The sequence below is a fragment of the Sorex araneus genome, chromosome 10 (genome assembly GCF_027595985.1).
Source record: "Sorex araneus isolate mSorAra2 chromosome 10, mSorAra2.pri, whole genome shotgun sequence".
In the NCBI taxonomy this organism is placed as follows: Eukaryota; Metazoa; Chordata; class Mammalia; order Eulipotyphla; family Soricidae; genus Sorex; species Sorex araneus.
This window is the reverse complement of record NC_073311.1, coordinates 34,612,842-34,634,156: the sequence shown is the minus strand read 5'-3', so window position 1 is coordinate 34,634,156 and position 21,315 is coordinate 34,612,842. Positions and strand designations below refer to the sequence as shown.

At 40.6% G+C, this 21,315-nt stretch overlaps 1 protein-coding gene across 1 annotated transcript in view; it reads right to left on the bottom strand.

Moving 5' to 3' along the window:
• Positions 1-872: 872 nt before the first annotated feature.
• PLEKHG7 (pleckstrin homology and RhoGEF domain containing G7) overlaps positions 873-21,315 on the bottom strand; it is a 135,423-nt gene continuing 114,980 nt past the window's right edge. The window contains exons 13-19 of the mRNA XM_055118426.1: positions 16,425-16,599; positions 14,901-15,016; positions 14,268-14,361; positions 7,393-7,472; positions 4,993-5,146; positions 2,037-2,134; positions 873-1,118 (exon numbers count right to left, since the gene is read on the bottom strand). Of these exons, the coding sequence (XP_054974401.1) occupies positions 1,011-1,118; positions 2,037-2,134; positions 4,993-5,146; positions 7,393-7,472; positions 14,268-14,361; positions 14,901-15,016; positions 16,425-16,599 (825 nt within the window). The 3' untranslated portion in view covers positions 873-1,010. The remainder of the gene's footprint in view (positions 1,119-2,036; positions 2,135-4,992; positions 5,147-7,392; positions 7,473-14,267; positions 14,362-14,900; positions 15,017-16,424; positions 16,600-21,315) is intronic.

The window sequence follows — 21,315 nt, the reverse complement described above, 5'->3', positions numbered from 1 at the left end:
ATTTCAAATGAAATTTCCCCAAACACACCAGTCAGTACCCAGGAAATATTTTTATCTATCATTCTTTAAAAATGATGTTAAAAGGAAGATCTTATGATTTCTATGAAAATCTCATGTAAATATATAACTGATGAAGCTGGAATATATTTTTGTTTTTTGGAGCGATAGCATAGCGGGTAGGACATTTGCCTTGCATGCGGCTGACCTGGGTTCGATTCCTCCATCTCTCTCGGAGAACCTGGCAAACTACCAAGAGTATTCCACCCGCACAGTAGAGCCTGGCAAGCTTCCAGTGGTGTATTCGATATGCCAAAAACAGTAACAAAAAGTCTCACAATGGAAACGTTACTGGTGCCTACTCAAGCAAATTGATGAACAACGGGATGACAGTGCTACAGTGCTTTATAAAATTTATACTTTGGGATTTTCTACATTAGAGAATTACAAATCATGCTTGAGATAAACTAATGAAAAATAGAGATTCTTAAACTGCTATTAAAATGTATGCCTTACTTATTGATTATTATATTAAAAGGGCAAACCAAGCTCTGTATTAAAAGAATATCACTGTGTGAGGTAGACTTGCGAAGCTGTAAGTCTGGTGTATAAGCCATGTAGCGAAATTGACTTCATTAAAGAAATACACAAAAATGCTAGAACTCATATTGGACACAGTAGTTGACCTTGTTCTCCTCCTCTTGTTTTTTCAGGTCAGTCACTCTTTAAAAATCATAACAGCACCATGTGGTTCCTTCACATGGTGCAACCTAACTGGAACATTACGAGGTCATCTGGATGTTAGTATAGACTGTTGAAAAATTCTGTGGAGTTCAAATTTATTCCAGTCACTATTACTATCTGTCTAGCTCAAAGTCTCAAATTCTGGAATTCTTCATAATTGCATATTTCCTTGCATCTTAACCAAAAGATAAGTGTTATAAAATGTTGGAATGAAAGAATACTTTAAATCCCTAATATCTAAAAAAGGATATGCCAATTATTTCAGGCTTCTAAATTTCAGAAGATTCTGCAGGCAATGTGAAAAAAGATATTTTCTTCATTTCCTTATTTTTGAAAAAGCAGGAGATTGCTTCTGATATTTGTGTCATCCATATTTTCTGTTAAAATAGATATAGAAAAAAGAGGGAAAGTGGAGATTGTTAAGCTGGCAGTAGTACATATTTGGATGAATATTTTTTATTACTGACATGCTCTTTAAAACAAATTAATTTGCATGTTTCCCATTTTCTTAACATTATATAATACACATCACTAACCATATATGAGAACACAAATAGATTAAATGAGTATAATATGCAAGCTGGATAAAGTCATGAGTGATTAAGGAACTGTAATAGTCAGTGATGACTAATTAGAAGAATGAGCACTGGAAATATAAATAGCTTGAAAGCTGAATTTCTATTTTGTGTGGAACTCTGAGTTCTTAACCAGTAGCATAATTTGGAAAATAGACTGAGGAAGATGACCCAGGAAATTGAGTCTATAAGAATAGCATACTAGTACATTTACGGTCTGGCCACATTGGTACTCTAAGAAAGGTCTAACAGACGAAAGTAAAAAATGGAAACATGTGAGAAGTCAGTGAGGCAGCCATACTTCAGCTCAACTCCACATTGCAGCAGCATATTTTCAAAGGCGGAAAAGCAGAATTGACATGGTTCAGTACCGTAGGCACCCTACACTTAAGTCAGTAAGTACTTTGAAAATTGATTGAGGTATCTTAAAAGTCAATCATGCAATCCGAAACAATTTTCCCTATTTCCTGCAGGAACTGCAGCATTCAGAGGCAGTTCCTTCACTGCTGCTGCTGCAGAAAAGGAAAGTTGTAAGGAAATTGCTAACTCAGGAGGTTTTACACATCTGGTGGAGACTTCTCCTGCCCCTTCTCTTACCCTGTCCCAGATCAGGTGAGGGAGCTACACAAAACTTTTCAGTCACCATCACTTGGTACACTAGGGTCAGATATCTTCTTCTGTCAATTCTGAATTCAAGACCTGGGAAGTCGTAATACGTACTTTGATGTTTTCCGTCTGTGCTTGTAATAAGAATGCTGCTATACACTGCCGATACCTGTTTTCATGCTGTACAAGAAAAGCATTTCTCAGCCCAAAGACTAGAAGACAAAGACAAAAGCCACATCATTTAATATGAATTAAACCCAAATAATTTCTCAGTACCAGGGTCAGGTGTTTTTTTTTGATGGTGTTTTTTTGTTTGTTGTTTGTTTGTTTTAATGAAGTTTAATGCAGATTACCAAAAATTACAAAACTAAAATCTTATTCCAAGACTGTGGCTGTACTATATTCAGGTAGGTCCACTTAAATATACAAGCCATTTCTTGGCTAATGAGTTCTGGGATTTAATGAAATGTAAGGTTGGCTTAAATGAACGTAGTCTTCTTACAAAATAAACAGCGTATTAGCTGGATTTTGTATGAGTAAAATACAGGTAATAAAAACAATGGAGAGCAATGTAATTATTCTTCTTTTGACCCTATCACTCTTTTTAAAAATGTTTTTAATTTAGTTATTTAAAGGGTAATCACATCAAAACAAAGACTGTAAGTAAACAAGATATGACAAAAATAAAAAACCACCTGGATGCTTCAAACAGGCCAGGAAGAGCTCCCAAATTGACTCACATGATATCCAGTATACATCAAAATATGGGAAATACAAAACAAAACCAAAAGTAGTGATTTATGACATGATTTCTATGTTTGTAAAATAGACTGTTCTGTCTTTCCCTAATTGGAAAAGCTAGAGGACATACTCAGGGAACTCTGTGTGTGTGTGTGTATGTGTGTGTGTGTGTGTGTGTGTGTGTGTTTTCAGGCGCTTTTAAAATGAAAGCTTCAGCTTTGATTTAATAATGCAATAGGAATAAAACTCTGCAGACTCTATTCTTACAAATAGTCGATTTATATTTCACACCCAAACCAGCAACAATCAACCAGGGTTATCTTCTGGTCGTGTGGAGAGAGGAAAGGCCTGAATTTGTTTTCTGGCTGGCTGATTGCTCATTTTACTCAGACTCTGAGGCTGATTGGACTTTTTTTTTTTTTTTAGGGTCCAAAGCAAATGTGACTTTTATTTTCATAGCTGTAATTGGTATTCTAGTATTTCAGATTACACGTAACAGTCTAATTTTACTAATTCCTAAATTTTACTACACAAATAGCGTGTTAAGGTCATGAATTTTTGTCTAGCTCCTCTGGGTGAGAGTATTTAAACCAATTAAAATGATGGAGGGGGCCTAGAAGGGAAGGAAGGTAGGGGGTGGGGAAATGTGTTTGTTTTACTCTCTGTCTCCTAAATTGCCTGTAGCAAATGAGGCTTGAAGACTGAGCCAAGGCCATTGTTCTTGACTGGATTTTGGATTGCATTTTCTTCAAAGGCTATAGATTTTTGTCATTCTGAAACCAATAACAAGTAGGAATGTTCTAAAATATATATAGCAGGTGGGAATAGCTCTTTAATTGACACCATTTATTATACACTTACTATATAAGGGAACTGTGCTTTTCTCTCTTTATCTGTTTTTTGAGCCACATAGCAACCTATAGATAGAACAGCTAATTCCCATTTGCAAATAAACAGATTGAAATTAATTTTCCCAAATAGCACGAAATTTAAATGATATAGACAGGATTTCTAACCAAGTATCACTCCTGAGTAAATAATTTGCTTTTTACCTTTTATTCTCTCTTGATCTGTAGTTTTCACCTCACACAAATCTATTTAAAGAGTCTGTAGATTTTACCTCACAGAGTCAAAACAGTGGGAAAAGGAACCAGGAAAAAAAATAACAAAAAACAAAAACAAGAAACTGGTGACAAATCAGACTTTTTCAGAGGGAGAAGCAGAAGTTTTTAAAGGCACTGATTGTATTAAAAAAAAAATGAATAGAGAAGGAAACGAAGGCATCTCTCTGGCAGTGCAGTGAGGCCAGATCTCCAAATCTGTCCAGTCTTTGAGACTGGCAGGACAATGGCTAACCTGAGCCTTAAGTCCTGTGACTCTGCTCTTCCTCATGGAGGTTCAGGCAGCTTCCGCTCCTAACAGCTTTTTATCTCTTCTGCTCCTGGTAGTGAGTAGACTCCTAGCCTAGGATGTTCTGGGAGTTTTTTCATGAGAATGTAAACAAAGGGAAGAATTTGGAAGACTCAGATTCCGAATACTGCCAGATTCACTGCTCTGCCATAGGTGGGGGAAGCCCACAGGCAAAGATTGGGCTCCCACGAGATGACTCTTTTTCAGAGTTGCCAGGGCAATTATCTTTGACCTACACAATTTGCCCTACATAGACAGAGATTGGTGCCAGCCAAATTAAAAGATACAACTTACTCAGGTCACTCTACTGCATATCTCAGTGGAAGGAGGAAGAATAAGAATGCCTTGACACCTGCACAGCAGGCAATGATAGAACTTTCCTGACAGGGTTTAATGATCTTTCACTATTCTGAGAGTGAGCCCAAGAACAAAGATTGTTTCTTTTCTGGTTTTTGTATCACCTTGTTCTCCAGGGACACTCAGAAAGTAATTGCATGAATGAACAGAATGATTGATGGATATATTTTCTGACCCGTATGCCAGTTCTGAAATATTTGCTTCTCTAGAGTGATTATAATGAAGTATCATGAACTTGCAGAACACATCACAGAGAAGCAGTGCTTCAATAACAGTAATTAGTGATAAATTACTAACATTTATTGAGGGCTTGATATGCATTATTTTATTTTATTTTATGGCATCCCATTAAGATATATTAACCCTGTTTTACAAAGAGGAGTTTGTGACTTAGAAACCCAACTGCATAACTAATTTCTAGAGCAATTGATAGAAAATCACATGACATCTCAGTATTGTCTCTTAGGAAGACCGAAATTCGGTTCATGTCTTATAAACCCAAAATGGCCATTATCACATTTTGATGGCAAACAGATCAACAATGAAGGGAATAGAAACATACCTGACACATGGAGAGGATCAATACTTCGAAGTACCAGTCTGTCTAATGGAATGGGCTGGTCTAATACTGTGCATGAACCACCTTCTTTAATTACAGTTAGCAGCTCAGGAGTAAGTGAAGGGCACATTGAACTGAGGTCTAAGCCTCCAGTTTTCTGAAATGAAAAAGAAAACTAATGCCATCACTAGGTACTTAATACTGGCATGCCAACTAAACTGCATTCTCAACACATTGATTTTAGGAGCAATCACTTAAAAATCTACCATATTTTTGGAGCTAGAGAGATAGTACAGCATGAAGGGTGCTTGAATTGCAGTTGGATGACCTGGATTTGATACCCAGTATTCCATATGGTATCCCAAGCCCCACCAGGAGTGATCCATAAGCCCAGAGCCAGAGGTAATCCTTGAGCACCACTGGGTGTGCCTCCCCTCTCCCCCTGACCAAGAGGGAAAAGAACAAAATCAAACTTTTCTTTCTGGATCTTGAAAAGCATTTCCCCAAATAGATATTCAAAGTGTAGTACTTCAGATTCCCAAGTTTAGGTACAGAATAATGAGTGATAGCCAAATTGAACAGAGGTTTTAATCACTATTGCTTCATTTGTTTATTTATTTTGGTTTTGGTGATGTTCAGGGCTTACTCTTGGCTCTGTGCTCAGTGATCACTCTGTGGGACTGGGACCACATGGGATGCCACAGATCAAATCTAGTTTAGCCACGTGCAAAGCAAATACCCTACTGTTGTACTGTCATTCCAGTCCCAATAATCACTATGATAGGCTCTTCATTTAAAGTTTCTGTAACATATTCACCTAGATGCATGAGAAAGGATTGCCTCATCTTGGTCAGTAGTGTCCATGGGACCTAATGCTAAACTCTACAAGGAGTTCATACTCTCTAATTTGTAAATAAATGATTTTTAATATATAAGATGTTGATAGTCTTTAAATCGTGTGAACAATTGTCATTTGCCTGACCTATAATGTGCATTAAGGAGCAAAGAGGAATTTAAAACATAACATTTTGTACTTTAAAATCAACTTACAAAAATGTTTATCAAAATATTTTAATACAGTCAACATGGGTTCCCATTGATTCATATGTTCTGATTTGTGCCATTTTTTGAAGTGAAAGCACCCACTCTCTCCCAAACCACCAGTCCACTGTTTGTAGGTTGATTAATGGTTGTCTACAACAGATCTTTAAATTACTTAGTTCAACTAACCAACAAGAATCTAGAAAAGTAGATTATTAAAAGGTGAGGGATCAGAGCAATAGTACAGTGGGTTGGACATTTGCCTTTCATGCGGCCTACCTGGGTTGGATTCCCAGCGTCCCATATGGTACCCTGAGCACCCAAAACCAAGGGGGGAAAAAAATGATGGGAGAGATGAGTCAGGAACTCACATCTGTGTATGTGTAGTGATGTAATAAGCAGAGTGGAGTGGTGTTAGATTATTTCTGCAGCTCTTCCACTTCTCAGGCAGGTGACCCAAATCTTACAAGGAGCCCCCACCACCACCACCACCACCACTCACTTCCACCCTTCAGGGGACAGAATGTGAAAGGGGATACACGATAGAAAGTTTGAAGCCATAACTTCATGAATGCTGAAAGGCAAGAATAAATTCTTGATTGGGAAAAATTCTCAGAGAAAATTTTATAGTTTTTGTCTCTAGGTGACTCTTTTTTTTGGCGGGGGGGGGGGGCGGTCACACTCAGTGATGCTCAGGGGTTACTCTTATCTCTACACTCAGAGATTACTCCTGGTGGTGCTCAGGGGACAAGATGAGATGCCGGGAATCAAACGAGTCAGCCACAAGCAAGGCAAATGCCTCACTCATTGTACTATCACTCCAGCCCCGCTAGATGACTCACTTTATCTCCGATATCAGCTACACATTGGTTGGGTATCTATAGTTCTTACAGACACTGAGAGATGGGGAGTGCCTCTAACCCCTGTTCCCTATCATCACTTTTCAGGAAGATAGAAGTTTTCAAATCAAGAGTGGTGATCCCTTTGGACATATAGTGTAGAGTCTCGTGCAGCTATTGTTCTCGTGAACCATTTGGAAGAGGAAAAGGCAGGTATGGACAGAACTCTGATATGATTAGGACAGTAAGCCATAAAGTGTGGGGCTTCTGAAATGCCCCTTGGAAGAGTACAGGCTCAGTCTTCCGAAAATCTACACCTCCTTTGAGATCTTTGAAGACTAACTTAACTTTTCATTGTTGATTTTTAGTCTGAAGCTACATGACTAAGAAAACCAATACCTCTACTCTTGTGAAGAAGGTGGAATCTGCTGATAGGAGAAACTTTTTACAATTTTGACACAACCTATTTGGAAATATTTCTAAATTGATTTAGCAAGCTTATTTAGAAGTAGCAGTAATTTACCTTTTTGTTGCGCTTGGTTTTCGTAACTAAGAGGAAATCATCAAAGAGAAATAGGTAAACATCTAGGAACCTTGTGTTTTCTGAGGAAAGAAAGAAGGTGAAATTAGAGCTGAAAAGAGTAAACGGAAGGTTTCTTTCTTGTTTGTTTTTCATTTGAAGCACTGTGACTTACCTTGTGTTAATGGTAGGGCTTCTTGTGTACAACATTCCGGCAGTACACCCTCCATCAGAGTATCCACTTCCTTCTACCTTTGTCACAGGGTCCTCTTCGCCCACCCACCACCCATCCTTGAAAGCTTATTTTTGTAAACCATTTCTCAGCTTCTGCTGTTTTTTGTTATTCAATTCCTATGCTTTTTCATATACAACTATGAGAGATTATTCAGTATCTGTCCCTCTTCTCTGACTTCACTCAGCATGCTACTCTCCAGATCCATCTGTGTAGAGGCAAATTATATAATTTTGTTCTTTTCTTATAGTCAAGCCATATCCGTGTGTGTGTGTGTGTGTGTGTGTGTGTGTGTTAATCAAAGAATTCCTTAGAAAATAAAGGGCATCCTAGCTGTGCAGGGAGTCTGATCATGTGGGTCAGAAAACTGTGTGGCTGTTGAAATTAGTTTCTTCTTGAAGCAGAGACTTGATTTGAGCTCAAGCCGTAAAGACCAGTGTATTTGTGAACATTTCCAGTGAATCTGAGAGAATTGGGAACCTATTTGTCATGTTTTCCACTGGGCTTAGGACACATCTATAGACTAATTGAACATGCAGCCCATTTTATTTTTACAGAAGAAAACAAATACAGTCCCCCCACCCTCATCACCGCAAGTTACACAATTGAGTTTCTCAATTGTAACTCAGTTTGGGGAGTCACAGGGGTTTGTACAATGGACACACATATTTTCCTCTTGACTCACTTAGGTTGACAAAGATAAGCATTACCCTCCCACCCCTCAAAGGATGGTTATTTTGTTATTGACATAGTTTGAATTATACTCTTGGCCCTCAGCTTCCTCCAATATATATGATGAATACCTAACCCTCAAAGTGACAATATTTGTAATTAGAATGTAATTAAGACTTAATGAGGACATATATATGGAGTCCTGATCCCAAAGAATTAGTGCTGTCATTAAAAGAACTAGTCAAGAACTAGTCTCTCTCTCTCTCTCTCTCTCTCTCTCTCTCTCTCTGACTCTGTCTCTCTTTCTTTCTCTCTCACCCTTCCCCGCCTTTCTCGCTCTCTTGATTTTCCCACCCACACAAGGAGAAATCAGGAAGCAAGTTATCACCAGAAACTGAATAGACCACAGAGGAAATTGGTTAGATTTACGTGAGTTCAGGAGAGAAAGAGTTATGGGGAAGCCGCTGATGCCAGAGATTGAACTGGGGTCTCCTACATGGAAGCATGTGCCCAGCCATTGAGCTGTTCTCTGGCCCTATACACATTTTTCTGATATCACTTTTGACAGATACTCAAGGCAATAAACTTTTCTATTTTTCCCAAGAAGGAGCTTGTCGGAGAAAAGTACTAAATATTAGTATAAGCTATTACTCTTCTTATTGCTATAGCTTAGAAATAAAAGAGGAGATTGGTTAGATTTAAGTGAGTTCAGAAGAAAAAGAGTCTACTCTGAGAGAGATAATAGGGAATAAATAAACATAAGAAAATTCCGGATTTTTATTATTCTACTTATTTGTTGATATTATCCTAGAAATATTTTGTCACATACTTTTGCTTCTAGAAACATTGTGGTTAAGGTAACTTAGTAGATAAACTATTTAGGATTCACATCTATTCCCTTGATTTCCTTAGGGTAGGGGAAAATTTGTACATTTGTATAGAAGAAAAAGTAGGTGTTCTATTTGAATCATTTTAATCAACCTTGAATACTTTTTTTTTTTTTTTTGCATTTTGGGTCACACCCGGTGATGCTCAGGGATTATTCCTGGCTCTGCACTCAGGAATTACCCCTGGCAGTGCTCAGGGGACCATATGGGATGCTGCTGGGAATCGAACCCGGGTCGGCCATGTGCAAGGCAAACGCCCTACCCGCTGTGCTATCGCTCCAGCCCCTCAACCTTGAATACTTTTATAAAATGCTTCCATCACTTCTAGGTGCTTCTACTTTTGCCATTCAGTCTTGACTGAGACTGATTAGTGCCCCTGAAAGACCATTCTCCCTTCTGTTATAGCTATGTGATCTCCAAGTTTTCTTGTGTACAGGTTCACACTCAAAAATACCATATATTCTACTTTCCTTTGTGAATAAATATGAATGGGAAACTAAATTCTGGCCAATAAAACTTGAGTAGAGGTGTAAATCCTGAGTCACAGCCTGAAAGTAGGGCTATGCCCTTTACCCTCCATTTCCCCTTTCTCCTTTCTTGCTAGACTAATGACATGCTGCTGACTCATCCAGAACCACAGTGATGGAAGCAGTCCTCTAAGATGGGCAGAGTCAAAAGACAGACCAAGCATGATGACCTCTGTGTCTGTGTCGCAAGCTATAATGCCCAAAAGTAGAGAGAATGGGATTATTGTCTGCCATGGAGGCAGGGGGAGGGTGGGAAAGGGGGGGTATACCCGGGATATTGGTGGTGGGGAATGTGCACTGGTGGAGGGATGGGTGTTTGATCATTGTTAGATTGTAACCCAAACATGAAAGCTTGTAACTATCTCGTGGTGATTCAATAAAATTTAATAAATTAAAAAAAAAGACAGCCGAAACCTGGGTTGTTAAGTCATTCACAGAGTGGCCCTGACAGAGAAACATGAACATCTGTCTTATGAAGCAATGATCTTCCTCTATTTTCCAATACCTGACTTAGTTTCCTAACTAGTGAATAGGGCTAGAAATGGAATATCTGGACAATATCAGATTTTCACTGTTGTTTTCCCCTCCTACTGCTGCTCATATGTGAATTATGTTGATGAGATGCATTTATTTTCTCTTGCTAATCTTAGGCATCTTAATTTATTTTTTGGTTTTTTGGTTACAATGGTGTTCAGGTTTTACTCCTGTCTGTGTGCTCAAGGATTACTTTGAGCACAAGGCTTGGCGGAACATATGAGGTGCCAGGGATCGAACCTGAGTTGGCCTCCTGCAAGCCAAGCTCCCTACCCACTGTACTATCTCTCTGGTCCCTCAAGTAATTAGAACACAGTGAGAACCTTCAAAGTCCTAGACATTATTCTAGGAAATCTTTTTTTCTTTTTCTCTCATTTATCAAGGCCCCAGTGCTTTGCTAAGCAGTCAACACATGCTGAACCGCAACCACATCACTGGTTAAGCAATGCCTGCCTGCATTCAAGGAACATTCATTCTCATGAAAGTACGCATGTTATAAATGTGCAAAACTGGTAACTTCAAGTACTAATGACAGTATTCAGCAATAATGATGATAAGAGAAGGATGACACAAGGGAGATTTTGAGCATAAAATTAGATGGTATATATATATGCATATATATTTATACATGCATACATATACACACATATATGTATAAAGTTTTTGTTTTTCAGGTCACACTTAACTTTGCTCAAGGTTTACTACTGGCTTTGCACTCAGGGATCATTCCTAGTGAGACTCAGGAGACCATATGGGATTCTGAAGATTCTATATCAGTTGCTTATGAGGAAAGCACCCTCCCTATTGTACTATCACTGTGGTCCCTGATTGTCCATATATTTTATCCCAGGGGTATGAGAGTATTACAGAACTGTCAATACCTTGGGCTAAATGATCTCATAATACTTAACTAATGAACAGTGTCTGCAATGTTGACAAGTTAAGTACTACACTACTAGATCTGAGACTTAAAAGCTTTGAATTTTGTTTCAGCTTGACCTTTATTTCTTCTCAGAGCCTGGACTTGGAGTTTTCATCGCACTATTAGAAAAATCAAGCAGGAGTCAGAGAAACTGTATAGGGGGTGGGGTGCTTGCCTTGTATATGGATATCCTGGGTTCAATCTCTGGCACCATATATGGTCCCCTGATTCTTGCCAGGAGTGATCCCTGAGTATGAGGCAGGAGTTAGCCCTGCACACTGCTGGGTGTGGTCCCAAAACCAAAAATGGGAAAAAGAAAGCCAAGCAGTATTTCTGACTTAGGTCTGCAACAGCTTGAGAAGCACATATTTTTTAGGTGTCTCAGCTGCTGGATCATTATATTTGTCGTGTTAGAAATGACAATCTGTGAAGAGAAATATATTTGTGAATTGCATGCCAGCATGAGATCCAAAGGGAAGTTGGTTATGCTCCAGAAGTTATGAGAGCTTCTACCTTTGGAGAATAAAAAATAGATACTATAGCTCTTTGGGCTTGAAGAAATTTGGAAGTACAATATATTAGTGTTAGGTCTGTCATCACTGATATTACCATCATCGTCATCATCCACACATCAACATCACCAAGTTAATAAAGAGAAAATGGGATTGAAATAAATTTCCCAAGCCCCCTGACTCCTGGCCCAATGGAAAGGGTGCTGTAACTCTTCTAACACTTTAATCCCACCATATATCTAGGCCAGCTCTAAGGCAAAATCCTCCATATTATTACAGCTGAACTAGCCCTCATACTTTTCCTTAACTTGTCCGTAACTTTCTAGCATTTTAAAAACAGGCCAGCACATCTCACCGTATTCAGAAATCGGTTGCTCTAGGAAAAGAGTGGATAGTCAATGGGTGCGACCATCCCAAATCAAGACCGATGTAGAAGGGAGAGGCCTTTGTCTGAATGCAAAGCTATTGTTTCATTTCACTATTTGGATTATTGCTTTGTCACATATCGTTTACTTTTTAAATTATAAATAACAACAAAGGAAACGTAAATTTACTATTTTTATTATTTTCTTTGGGCAGGGGCCACACCCAGGCGGGCGCAGGGAGTCTTCCTGGCCCTGTGCTCAGAATGAACCCCGTCTGTGCTCAGGGGACACTATTCAGTATAGGTGGATTTGAACGAGGGACTCGTGCCAGCAAGTGTCTCACTTGCTGTTTTATCTCTCTGGCCCCTAAAATAGTTACTTTTGCAGATGGAAGTGAGAGGTAGGTGATTTACAGGCAGAGAAATACAGGCCCAGCCTTCTCCCTCCCCGCTGCTGAATCACTAAGCTCAGGCCTGGCTTCTCTGCTTTCACCAACTCCTCTGTGCCATCTTGAGCATGGCCTTGGGTAACTCTTCAGTGAGCTGTGATCCTTGTTCACTGTCCAGAAATTCAGTGCCTTCTTGTTGCCCACAGCTTCCTAATTTGTCTTCCAAGCCTGTGAGTTTGAAAATTTAGGCTGAACCAGCCTGACCTGAATTTGGACTCTGCTGTTTACCTTCCAGGCAACCTGGAACCCGATACGTGCCTTAGATTTCTCCCACATGGCATGGGATTCAGTGGGATCCCTGTGCACTATTCTCTGGAAGGAGAAAAAATGGGGGGTTAGGGGGGAGCCCCTTGATGGGACAACACCGGGCATGTCTCTGTTTCCTCTCTGCATCTCCCCGCAGCGGTGGTGTCCCACTGACAACCAGTTTTCTAGCAAAAGCACAGCAGTTTCTCAAGAAGCAGCTCTGGCCAGGGCTTCCCCACCTTCCACACCACCGGAGATAAGCGACCTCGTATCCCACAGAGCTTCAAACACTGGAAGGGGACTCCATCAAGAGGTCGTCCAGAAATGAACAAGTGAGCCTGAGTCTTGCAGTTGGACAGCTCTTTAAGAATCAATATAACATTTTCCAGCTGCTGACTGCACCAACTGCTTTCCTTTCAAGTGCTGGGACACCCATTAGCTCATTTCATCTTCCCCACACAGCCGGGAAAGCTGCTGCTGAGAAATCACTGCTGCAACTGGCTTAAGGTTCCGCAAGCAGAACAAACAGGGCTGAGGTACAAGCCTGGCAGACCCAGACCATCCTGGTGGAGTCCGTTCTCCAAGGGACTCTCCCTCCGAACCTCTCTCCTGCAGGGTACTTTATCCCAGGATCTCCACCTCCTGCCCTCTCGCCATCCTTTCCAGCCTTCCCTGCCCACCTCCACTCTCAAGGACTGAATCTGAATGTAGCCTGCAGACCCACTACTCATAATTGCAGTTTTCCTGCTGGCGGGAAAGGAACTGTACACAACAATCCTCTTGCATCTCCCAGTGGTTCTCACCTAGTAATGGTGTGTTATGTAATAGATTCTCTTAACTTTATTCATTTGTTTGTTTTTTCCAGGGGGTGGGGATACATTTAATGATGCTAATGGGGTTATTCTAGTTCTGAGTTTGTGGGTTGTTCTGTGTGGTGCTTGGGGGACCATGTGGATCAAACATGGGCCTCTCGCATGCAAAGCAGGTACCCCACTGAGCCATCTCTCTGGCCTCAGAACAGATTCTTAATTTGATGATCATCCAGCTCATTTGAGGAATATGATGATGATGCCCATAGTGGACCTTGAGTGTTTACTATAGTCACACCTTGTATAGTATAGTATAGTATGGTATAGTATAGTATAGTATAGTATAGTAATAGTATAGTATAGTATAGTATAGTATAGTATAGTATAGTATAGTATAGTATAGTAATAGTAATAGTATAGTATAGTATAGCATAGAATAGCATAGCATAGAAGTAAGTCTAGCATACTTCATGTATAGTATTCATGGCTAGTATTTCTTTTTAGCAATGATCACATGAAATGGATATTCACAGGGAGGATGGTGGACATATATTAGTACAGGGTGAGATATTTCAGGAAGTACAACCCTGTAGGCGACCCTCTGTGGCACCTGGACAGAGACAAATAAACTCTTCCCACCCTTCAATGAGCAGCAATAAGACATTTTCACAAGGTAGCAAAGGTGCTGTTTTTTGTTTTGGTCTTTAAGGAAGCAGTTATTTACCTGCCAGTGTTAATTTTCCCTCATAGAGAAGGTGTCTGTTGGTTGGTGACAAGATGTTTTCGGCCATGTATTCCTTAAAAACGTGTTTCAAGCACTTTCAAGACAGGGAAGAGAGTCAAGGACACGCAGTTAGTGAGGGCAGGAGAACATGTTCCCAGAGCTGGGGCAGTGCAGTCCGTCTAGAAACCTTTTTTGTCCCTGGAAAAGCCAGTACTGGACGTGATGGTGGAAAAAGATGGGAGAAACTCACCCAAGGACCAGCCCAAGAATGTATAAAGACATCAACCTCCTCAGAAGAATACCAGGGGACAAGGCTTTACTTTTTGCTTTTAAAATTAGAAATAATGTTCCATGGGCTGGAGAGATAGTACAGCTGCTAGGGTGCCTGCACAAGGCTCACCCAGGTTCCATCTGTGGCATCCCTTATGGTCCCCGTGCACTTCCAGGAGTATTTCCTGAGTGCAGAACCAGGAGCAACCCCTGCGCATAGCCTGGTCTGCCCCCCAAACAAAAGCAAAATGAAACTACATAATTTTCAAGAGGACAGCTGGAGACTTCATATGATGCCGTGTGTTTCCACTGGAATGCCCAGTGTCCAGAAAGCAACATTGTCCTAATTGATCCCTTTTGTACCTCTGGAATGAAAAACCTTTTATCTCTTTCCCAGAGAGGAGGCCATACTATAATCTCCTGCAGGTGTCTACATTTTTGGAAATTGTCAAGCCACTTCACTTTTCCTTCAAGATCTCCTGAAAGACAAGACATATTTAACATATTGTTAAGTGCATATGAGATTGTTGCATACATTTCACCATGATTGGTAGAAATCATTTAGGGACATTGATTGACCTGGGAGAAAAACCATGTTTATATGTTTCTCTGTAAATGGCTTCAAAACACTAATTTCAAGTTGGCTTCTTTCAGACGAAAGCAAAACTTAACTAACTTAGTCTAGTAAATTGGGAATGTATTATGTGTTTTTATTTCCATAATGTTAATGAAGTCCTTGGTAGCTTTCTCTTCTTCCAAAGACTATTTAGATGAAGAGAAAATAACAATGAATAAGGACAAATTCTCTTTGTCTTAATCATCTTCCTTGATAGGATATTATTTTCCATTATTTTCTAATAGCATACTGCTTTTGAGATTTTAAAATGAGTTTTAGAAACAAGGAAGGCAACTCAGAGACCCACAAAATTAAATGATTGGCAGAATCCTTGAGATTCATCATCTGTAAGTTCTCCAACCTAATAAAAGGCCACACCTTCCCTACAAATACATAATTTATTGAGTAATCTGCAGGAAGAATTCTCTCTTCTTCACCAGCCTACCAAGAGGAGTAATGATATCTTGATAATTACTCAAAGTAATGATCTCTTTTTAGAAGAAAAAAGTAAAAAAAAAAAAAGAAATTCCAAGTTGGATGGTTATTTTATTTTTAGAACTTACACACACAACACCCCTACCCCCCAAAAAAAACCCAAACAAGGTATCATTTCTATAAAGTTGATTATGAATTTAAATGATTATCTTTCGAGTTTCTCAAGAAGTCTTGCCTCCTGGACAAATGCCATACATTTCTTTATTTGAATTGAATTACACAGAGTTTCACATGTAAATGTACGTCATCACTGAATTTACTCTATTCCCATCCCACAGTCTCAGTTCTAAAGATTGTACTTGCCACTATTTTTAGATTGGCCCTGGATTTTAGCAACCTAAAAAAATAATAATAATAAAAAAAAAGATGAATGGCCATTTATCCCCCGGAAAGGCTCCCCGTGTTGTTTACTCCCATTTGCTTTGGGTGTGGGTTGAGTGTGGATGTTAAAAACAAAGTGCCTTCAATCATGTGGAAATAGAACTTTTCCTGCCTGAGCTCACTTCTAAAAGCCTCAGGACAGAGCCACGTCCTGAGTAAACTTGGTGTTGAAGTTCTCAAGGGTTCGCCAGGATGTGACTGGAGCCCATTGTTTTGTGTGTGTTGATTTACAATGCACTCAAACTCAAATCCACATTTCTGAGAGCCGTGACCTCAAGTCAATGGAATTACCTTGTAGGATGGAAGGCCGTAGGGTTACAAGAGCCGCAGAGTACCCAGCTCTTGGACAAAAGCTGCAGTGAGTGAAGCTCTGGGGACTGTGTTTAAGGACTTACGGATTGACTTTTCCACCTTCTCTTTGATGGAGTAGACCATAATTTTCTCTGTAGAGTCTGTGCTCCGTTTCCAGATATTCTTCAGCAGTAAGGGGTACCGAGTTAGTCGGTGGAGTGGGGCCACCAGGAGCTCTGGAAGGTGAAGCCGCCTACACTGTTCGTTTTGCTCACACCACTGTGGAAAGCAAAAGTAGACTGTCAGAATTTTTTTTTTTTTTCCTGAACATGGGACTGAGAAGCTAGAACTCTAGAAGTATTTTCAGATCCTACTCTGGCATGACAGGACACACCTGTGAACTTTCTAGAACAATGTAGAATCCAGAGACTAGACTGCTGTGTTTGAAAATTTCCATATAAACACATTGACTGAAATTTGTGTAAATTCAAGCCACATTCAAGTGTGAGCCACCAATGGTGCACACCAGTATCAATTTTTTAACCCACTTTTAGCAAACATCTCTCTTTTTTTGTTTGTTTTTTTTGCTTTTTGGGTCACACCCAGCAATGCACAGGGGTTATTCCTGGCTTTGCACTCAGGAATCACTCCTGGCGGTGTTCGGGGGACCATATGGGATGCTGGGAATCGAAACCGGGTTGGCCGTGTGCAAGGCAAATGCCCTACCTGCTGTACTATAGCTCCAGCCCCGCAAACATCTCTTTAGCCGTGACAAATTCAGGGCTGTCACTGGGCTCAGAGACGCAGGCAGGGGGTGAGGGTGAGCAGTGATGGGAGGGAACCTGGGGACACTGGTGCCGGGAAATGTACACTGGTGGAGGGAAGGGTATTAGAACACTGTATGACTGAAATTTAATCATGAACAGGTAAGGATCTATCTCAATAAAAAGAAGAAGGAGAAGGAGAAGGAGAAGAATGAATCATAAAACATCCCTGACTAAAGTTGCTACTTTTTGAGGAAAGAAATACAAAGATCCTTCGGTTTGCTTGCCTTCCCAGCAACGATGGAGGTAGCAGCTGTTGGCATCACTTATAACCACCACATAAGCTTCTTAAATGAGGAATTTCACCAAGATTCAGATGGAAAGAATCAACCTGGGGATATGTCAAAGCCTTCTAAATCTACAGATTCCATCAACAATGCTAGTATAAAATTAAAATATGTGGCCCAACCTTATTTACCATTCTTAAGAGTTTAGCTGGCTCCCCCTGTTTCCTTTCTCCCAAGTCATTGGGGGAGATTTCTGGTTTCACCAGTTATGTTTCCATCGTCATTATGAAGCAAGAGAACTAAGGGTCAAGCCAGAAGCAGTAGAAAAAATAAGGAAGGAGTTTGCTTTGTTGGGTCCTTGATTTGCCTTTGCTGGGTGGTGGTGATGGGGTCCTGGTAGTGGTGATGGTGGTGGTTGGTAATGAAGAGAAAAGTGAAAGTAGAAGTGGAATAGGTGGAATTGATGCACATGCAATAGGGTAAGAGGGGAAAAGAGACCGAGAAAGACACACTTCAACAGGGAGAGATTGGAGAGTCAGTTACAAGCGTGTAAGCCCTGGGGAGACAGAGAAGAAATTTTAGTCCTATTCGCTATTGGTTAGACATATAAATGGTATATAAGAAACAAGTAAATCTGAGAAAAATCCTTACATTCAATTGTTCTATCTGCCTGTTTCTTTTCTTTTTTTTTGGGGGGGGGTCACACCTGGTGATGCTCAGGGGTTACTCCTGGCTTTGCACTCAGGAATTACTCCTGGCGGTGCTCAGGGGACCATGTGGGATACTGGGAATTAAACCCGGGTCGGCCACATGAAAGGCAAACACCCTACCCGCTGTGCTATTGCTCCAGCCCCTGGGATCTTTTCTCATGGCAATTTCACAGGATGGCAGGTTCTGGAAGTGAGCACCTTCCAGACATAGAGCCCTAGGATCCGGGTTTCAGTGCTTGCTCAGGAAGTGCCTTCCCTTCTCTTTCTGTAAATTGGTGTTATAAGAAGGGGTAGAGGGACCTCCAAGTTCTCATTTACTTTTAGACTGTCTGGGATTCTCATTGGCTGGGAAGCAGGAAGGAGGGAGCAGAAGTTTCAGATGTGGTTAAGCTCCTAGTGGGAAAAACTGGTAAGATGTGGTGTGGCAGATTGCAGGCAGCAGCCTTTGTTCCTGGTTTCCTTGCTGAGTCACCGGGAACAGCGCTTCCCCACAAGACTGGAAGCTGATCTCAGCTGCACCTAAGCCCTAGACCACGACCCCAAACTTTTATGCCTGTGACTGGCAGCACCCACTAGTATTCAAGAATTAATGTGATAGCAATCAGGCAAGATGCATTTGTGCTAAGCAATTTAGATGAGGGTTCAGTCAAGATATTGGAAGCTTTTAGCATTTCAGAAGAACTCAGCAGACAAGGGAAAAACAGATATTTTGATCATGGTGAAAGGAGCTGTGTTTTTCTTTTCTCTGTTGGCTTCGTTTTCAGGTTTATCAGGGAAGAAAAGAGCATCTATTTCAAGATAAATTGAACATAAAAGGCCTTTGCCTGGATGGGTCTAGATCAGTGGGGGCTACTTTGATTTTATAATAAATTCTGAGTAAGACAGAGGAATTTAGGGGCCCAAATGAAGACATTACTATCTATGTCATCTTGGTGGGATACAATGTTGGGCTGATAAAATCAGTATTCTTGGTCTCTTGAGAGTTCTCGAAATCTCCTCTGCGAGCAACAAGTGATCAATGTGACTATCACCTATTAGATTGCTGAGAGGTTTCAATGAGATCATCTACACATCAGGCACCGTTGTTAGACCCAACCCTGGCCTGTCTGTCTTTGATACTCACTTCCCAGGTGGCTGGCGTGTGGGGTGTGGGGGGCTAAGGTGGGTCAGAATTCTTGGCATTTATCAGTTAAGTGATGCTAAGAAGCCAGGTGCAGGTTGCTCCATTTCTTTTTTCTGAGACATTTTATCTGTTTCTGAAAGAGTGGGCAGAGTCATTGTTCATAGGAATTATATAGACACACAGGTAAGGCTCAGCCCCACAGAGCAGAGAGGGGAAATGTTCCCCTTTGGAGTCAGCCTGTAGTTCCAGCCAGCCCACGAAATGCCACAGACTTAAGACCCCTGAGAAAGTTGTTAGTTTCAGAGCACAGCAGAACAAAAGTCCCTAATAATAGACCCACAAGGACAGAGTGCAAACAAAAAATATCACTGGTGACCAGCATGAGTTAGATACAGTGTCTGGTTAGTTCAAGAGAACTTGCCATCTTTATTAGTTGCAATAATACATTGTTCTGTACTATGAGGCTGTGAAAGACATAATCTTCTTAAATTTCTCCTAAACCTCTCCCTGACCTCTCCTTTGTTTGGGATGTTAATAGTTAGCCAGCTATGGGAGACAGGTCCCAGGAGCTGTTGTCCCCTCCCGCCCCCCACCTCCTCCATTCCCGTCTCCCGAAAACATTTTACCCAATTTCTTCCTTTTTTACCCTTTGTTACATGTTGACTATTTGACCTTGCAACAAGTCACAGTTTGCTACAAGAGATGTGTGTGTGGGATGGGGCAGTTAGGATAGAGAAATCCACTATGACAGTGATAGCTGGAAATGATCACGCAAGAACTGATTGTTGAAAGTAGGTAAAGCGATGGAAGGGATAAACACAATAACTTTTAAGTACTTGTATTACAAAGCATAATATCCAAAGCGGGGGGGGGGGGGCGGGGAGAGAGAGAGAGAGAGAGAGAGAGAGAGAGAGAGGGAAACTGGGGTCATCGGTGGTGTGACATGTATACTGGTGAAGAATGGGTGTTGGAACATTGTATGACTAAAACCCAACCATGAACAACTTTGAAACTGTATATCTCACTGTAATTTAAAAAAACAAAAGGTTACATAAACTCTTTGAAGCTCATGGGTTGAATATAATCTGTTTCATAGTTTTCACTAAGGATAGTCTCAAATCATTTTTGCATACAAATCTAAACTATATATGTGTATACATACATATGTATATACGTATATATACATATATATTCACATACAAGTGTAAAGCACCCTTTTACGTCACAAGTGATAGAGGACTTTCCAGTTATTTGCAAATGGTGGCCTACCCTTGCTAAAGTCATCTCTGCCCCGACTTGGAAGGGAGAGAAATTGATTTGCATTGTCTCTTGCAATTTGCCGTCCTGACTAGAAATCCAATCCATCTGTTTTCAGAGGAAATTTTGCAATGGGATTACACATTTGAAAATCCGACGAGCTCTCAGATTTCAGTTTGCGTGAAGAAAAACACCAAAAGACGGAGTCACAAAAAACGGCCCTTTTCCGAAGATGCCTGCCCCTTTCTTATCCTCACACACCTGGGATTCCGCACATTGCACCCAGGCGCAGGTGCGCTGATCCACAGCTGAGTCACTGCAGCCTCTTGTCCCACCCTCTGCAAGGCGCTCCTTGCAGCTGCAGGAAGGGCATGTTTTCCGGTCAGATTTAGGCCGTTTTCTCCAATTATATAAAAGAGGAGCCCAGACTAAGGAAATTTCGAAAAAGCACTTAGAGGGATGAGGGAATTTAAAGAAAATTATTTCCAGGTTTTCTTATTAACAAATCCTTAGCAGAAATCCTTTATTATAAGGTAATTTCTCTTGGATCCATGGCGCCCATGTGGGTCAACTGTCAAGGCAACATCTACCGTGTGTGTTATAGTGTCCTCTAGGGGGCGCCATTTATACAGACTACAACGTAAATAATGCAGTGGGAGGCTTTTTTGTAATTTGAAGGAGCTGGAAGAATATTCGGCTAGAGCCAAACTTCAAGTCACAAGGGCTTGATTCTTTTTTTTTTTTTATTTTTTTATTACTGAATCACCGTGAGGTACAGTTTCAGACTTACAAACTTTTGTGCTTGCATTTTAATCGTATAATGATCAGTACCCATCCCTCCACCAGTGCCCATT